The 4,954-nt window shown below is 38.6% G+C and overlaps 1 protein-coding gene across 1 annotated transcript in view; it reads right to left on the bottom strand.

Moving 5' to 3' along the window:
* Positions 1-4,265, bottom strand: part of LOC104468522 (glycogen [starch] synthase, liver) — a gene marked incomplete at both ends in the record, with an annotated part of 16,780 nt that extends 12,515 nt beyond the window's left edge. The window contains one exon of the mRNA XM_010082697.1: positions 4,121-4,265. Coding sequence (XP_010080999.1) covers positions 4,121-4,265 — 145 coding nt within the window. The remainder of the gene's footprint in view (positions 1-4,120) is intronic.
* Positions 4,266-4,954: the final 689 nt, after the last annotated feature.

Below are 4,954 nucleotides of genomic sequence, written 5' to 3' on the forward strand. Positions count from 1 at the left end.
TAAGGTTCAGGCCCTTTTGTCTCTAATCAGCCATGTGGTTTTTGTGCAATATACCCTTTACCTCTTTAGTCTTGATATCACTGTTGCCTGCTTTATCACTATAGATTGAAAGCTTCTTGAAAGCAGAAATTGTGCTGTACTACGCACTTGCTTACTGCAGCGGATGAGAAGAGGTCTGTTCTGTCAAGACTGAGGATTTAGCAGAAAAGGGAGAATATAAGAAACTTTCTTAAAAAGACCACTTTTTAGTAATCAGTTGGATTTCTCCTAAAAATCACCACAGAACAGTATGCTTTACAGTTTTATGGCTGCTCTCCTCAAAGATTCCAAAGTGTCTTACAATTAAAATTTGTTAATTTCCAGTATCTTCTAAGACAGAGTTATAGGAAATACATAGAGTTATAAGGATAGACATAGCTTGTTCCAGCCAACACTGAAATTCAGTCACTCATCACCTTTCTGTTAGAGCACAGCAGCTATTTAAAGGCTTGCCCTAAATCTAGTTGAAGTAAATGGAAAGAATGCCATTTCTTTTCCTTGAGTTGGCTTATGAAAGCTGGGTATGGAAATGAAAGGAGGGACCAGTTTCTCAGCGGATCTATTACACAGTAACACAACTGACTTCAGTAGACCTATACTAACTTATGACACCAGCGATTTTTCAAATACAAGGAATCTTCAAAGAAGCAAGAAGCGCTAATTATTAGAGGTTGTACTGGCGCTGATTTCATACTTGTTCTCCTGGCAAGTGTTATCAGGTGTCTAGTGACCAGAACTGTCAACTGTAGTAATTTTAAAAGTTCATTCAAAGGACCTTCAGTAAGATATCATTCCCCATGCACAGCTCACGCAAACAAAACAACATCTTTTTTAATCTCAGTGAACATGGTCAATTCCCCCTGACTCATCAGGGTTACTGATGGGAATACAGTCTCCCACTTGCCACCAATACAGGACTTGAACATTACTACTATTGTGGTCTTTCAGACAAGGATGCCTGGCACTGAGGGTTTCCTATCCCTTTGCTTAAAAGTAGAGGTTTGTATGCCTAGCATTAAGCATCTGACCTAGTACAAAACTGCCTCCTATTTCTGGAGAGACTTAAGGAGACCTCTTTAAACATCTATGGCTCCTTTGGTTGAGTACATATTAAGATGACCTTAGAATAAGTACAACCAGTTCTCCATATGCTATCCAGTATACTTGCCTGACATTTTATGTGCAAATGCCACAGCCATTTTTTATGGCTTGCTTGAAATTTACAGTCTGCTTTAGCAGTATATGTATTTTGCTGCCAGGTAAGTGATCTCTGATTACTCTTTGTCTTGTAAAGTGTTTTGAGACTGTTTAGGTGAAACAGTAGTAGATAAAAATATAAGCTTTATTAGTAATGATACAATACCAAAAATTTTTGATTGATCTGTCTTGAAATACCACATTTCAAACTGAAGACCAGCCTTTACCAGGAAATCTTTACTTGTTAGGTACTTGAGATTTGGTTCTCAGTGACAAGAGAGTCTTGGTAGGTCTGACAGGAAAACTTGGGTCTTATCTTCTGCTGTCCAGCACTAGGATCTGCTCTGAACAAAGACTTATGTGGCCTCATATGAGTGGGGGGTCAAGAGAACAGAAACACCTTCCATTTATCTTTGTCTCTTCCACCAACATATCTTCTTATTCTTCTGACCTGCTTCTTGTTCAGCACGGAAGAACTGACTCATGCAGGACATAGAGACTGTAATCATTTCAAGCTCTTCCCAATAAAGTAAGAATCCTTGACTGGGTATTTCTGGTCAGCTTCCATCCATTCTCTCACATTTATTTATCAGGGAATTTTGGACACTCTCATCCATTATCAGGAGCCTGTATATAACCTACTGCCATGTTCTTTGATTCAACTGCAGCTTCATTCACCCTTTAATCAGGTCATCTCTTATTTGTCTTTAAGATACAGAACAGATGTGGTGTCCCAAAGCATCCAGTTCACTTTCTGTGCAACATACAATAATATTTTGAATATGTGTGAGGCAATGTGCCCTTGCCCTAGGGAAGAAGCGATGAAAGAGAGCTTTGTTCCTATTTCAATTTTGGATTTTTGGTGACAAAATTATATTTTTGTTTGAAAATTGTCCCAAATAGGTCAAATCAGAATGATTTGACTTATGTATTTATAGGAAAGAAATAAGTAATAATAGCACAGTATGATGGTTTCTGTTGCTAAGTCACTAAGATTCAAGGTTGACTCATACTTTTTCAGAGTTGACTTCTATGATTTTGATCAAATATATACAGATACAAAGTCTAGATCTAGATCTTAACTGATACCTAAATCTCTTGGAGTTTTGATTCAAAGTCTTCTCTACTGCTAATGAGAAATACATTTCATACCTGAATTAAAATATTAGAAATCATAGAATCATTAAGGTTGGAAAAGACCTCAAGGATCATCAAGTCCAACCGTCAACCCACACCACTTAACTCACTAAACCATGTCCCTAAGCACCACATCTACACATTTCTTGAACACCTCCAGGGATGGTGACTCCACCACTTCCCTGGGTAGCCTGTTCCAATGTCTGATCACTCTTTCAGTGAAGAAATTTTTTCTAATATCTAGCCTAAACCTCCCCTGGCGCAACTTGAGGCCATTTCCTCTTGTCCTATCACTTGTTACTTTAGAGAAGAGGCCAGCACCCACCTCACTACACCCTCCTTTCAGGTAGTCGTAGAGAGTGATATGGTCAACATGGTGGGATGAGTCTCATAACTGGAGTGCTGCAATGGATGGCTATAAGCTCTTCAGAAGGGATAGGCAAGGAAGGAGAGGAGGGGGAGTGGATTATTTTTAAGACATGGCTGTCATGTTTAAAATAAAAAGGAAAAAAATCTTCTAAGTTCATCATCCTATTGACAGTTAGTCAGGCAAAGGATCCAATTAACAACTTTTCTTTTGTCCTGATGCATGAACCACAATACGGCTTGAAACATAGAAGTTAACAGGGATAATGGTCCCAAACTGTAATTAGCACTGCAATTCACCTAAAAAAAAAGTTTATAAAGAATAGGCAAACCAATAAAAAAAAATCCAAGAGAATCTGAGCAGTGCTATACCTAAAATAACCAACTAAGATGTGAACATACTTGCTAAATAGTCTCAAAATTGCTTTGCCATTTTTCCCACATGATGCTTACCTGCAGATGGAGTACTGTGGCTTGTCCTTATAAAGCACTGCGCTGATTTAAAGAGAACTTTAATGACACATCACACTGGGATCATGACCTTATTCAAACTCCATGCATGGAACATGACAAAGTTTGTTGGTAAGTTCCATATTTTTTCAGACTCATACAAAGGGGAAAATCAGACAAACTGTTCGGCACTTAATCTCAAATATTTTTCTCAAACTGTACTGGTTGGTCTAGTAGAAAATATTATATCTATGAAACTTATCATGGTTAGGTCCTAAGATCATGATGGCCACAACCACACTGCTACTCTAGCTGTGAGAGATACAGGGAAATGAGCTGTATTGATTTATGGTTTGGTTTTTGCCTTCTCATCTCTTTCAATATAAAGAAAAACAGCATTAGCACTGGAAAGCAAAATTAATCTAACATTCTGTTTTGCAGATGAAACTTTCTGCTACATTTCTAAAAGAACACATTACTCATCTCTAGCAAAGCAACAAACCTCACACTGTAAAAGCTGGTGAAATGTATTACAAAGGTTCCAGCTTCTGCTTTCACCAGTTGACCTGAATATATTACCATCCCTGGAAACCCTGCTAGAGACAAAAGTCCTGAAGCTGGGATGCCCATACAAAGACAGCCCAACAGCCATGGAGTTAAACTAACGCTCTCCTGAAATGGTACTGAAAGCAGTTATTAAATGGGGCTGAACTTGATTTCTTCTGGACTACATATGTACTAGAATATGTTTCAAGTGATATTACCTGCATTTTTCTTTTGAAATTTGGTTATTCTCTGTAGTGTAACCAGACATACCTATGCATGTGTCCTTGCTCTTCATGTTTATATACCTGTCTCTGTTATATTCATTCAGTCTGAGGAAATGTAGGTACTCAGAGGAAATATAATAAGAACACAATGCAGGTCTTACCAGGATTTCTTTTAAGCATATGTTCTGCTTCTACAGCTGTAATCTGTGAGACTGTGGTGAACACATGAGCACAATGTACAGATGCTCGTTCCATACAGTACCGATGATAAATCTGTCTCTCTCCTGCTTCCTTGTCAATGTCAAACTGTTAAATCACAAAACAAACAAAAAAGATACCTGTGTGATATGCTCATCAGACTTATTACCACAAAGAAGGTCTCTCGTGTTAAGCTTGATTTGCCCAGTGAATAGAATCATGTGATTATGCTGTTGGTTTGTCTTTCTGGTTTTGGAACCATTTTATCAACTTCAAAGTGTTTGAAGGAACAGGAGAGGTCTCATTTCCTGTATGTTCATCAAAAAATGGCAGCTCTGCTACAGAGGGAGACCTACGTTAATGATCGATGAAAGGTAAGGATCTGTGCTACTTGTCCTGCTGGTTGGCAATACATTGTACTGCATCTTGCCTGGGCTTGTTGAAAAACTTAGGAGAGCAAGGAAGTTGCTGGTAACTGAAGGTATAGGGGAGAGAAGACAAAAGGAATGGGGATGAGAACAGAACCTGAGGACTGGGTAGAATGGTGGGAATCATGGGTAGACAGGAGAGAAATGGAGTTGTGGTGGGGAGGTAGGATGTAAGAACTCAGTCACAAATCCTGAGGGAACAAAGAAAATAGAAAATTAGATTTTCTGATACTCAGATATGTTCTTCCTCCAACTCCATTGCTATCATTTGCTGCTCCTTTTACTTCGTTTTGAACTCCATTAGTTTCTAGAGGCAGATATAAGTTAAAATGCTAGATAAGTCCTGCTCGTGGGTCGAGGCAATCCCAA

Source organism: Pterocles gutturalis, unplaced genomic scaffold (assembly GCF_000699245.1).
Source record: "Pterocles gutturalis isolate BGI_N339 unplaced genomic scaffold, ASM69924v1 scaffold53074, whole genome shotgun sequence".
Taxonomy (NCBI): Eukaryota; Metazoa; Chordata; class Aves; order Pterocliformes; family Pteroclidae; genus Pterocles; species Pterocles gutturalis.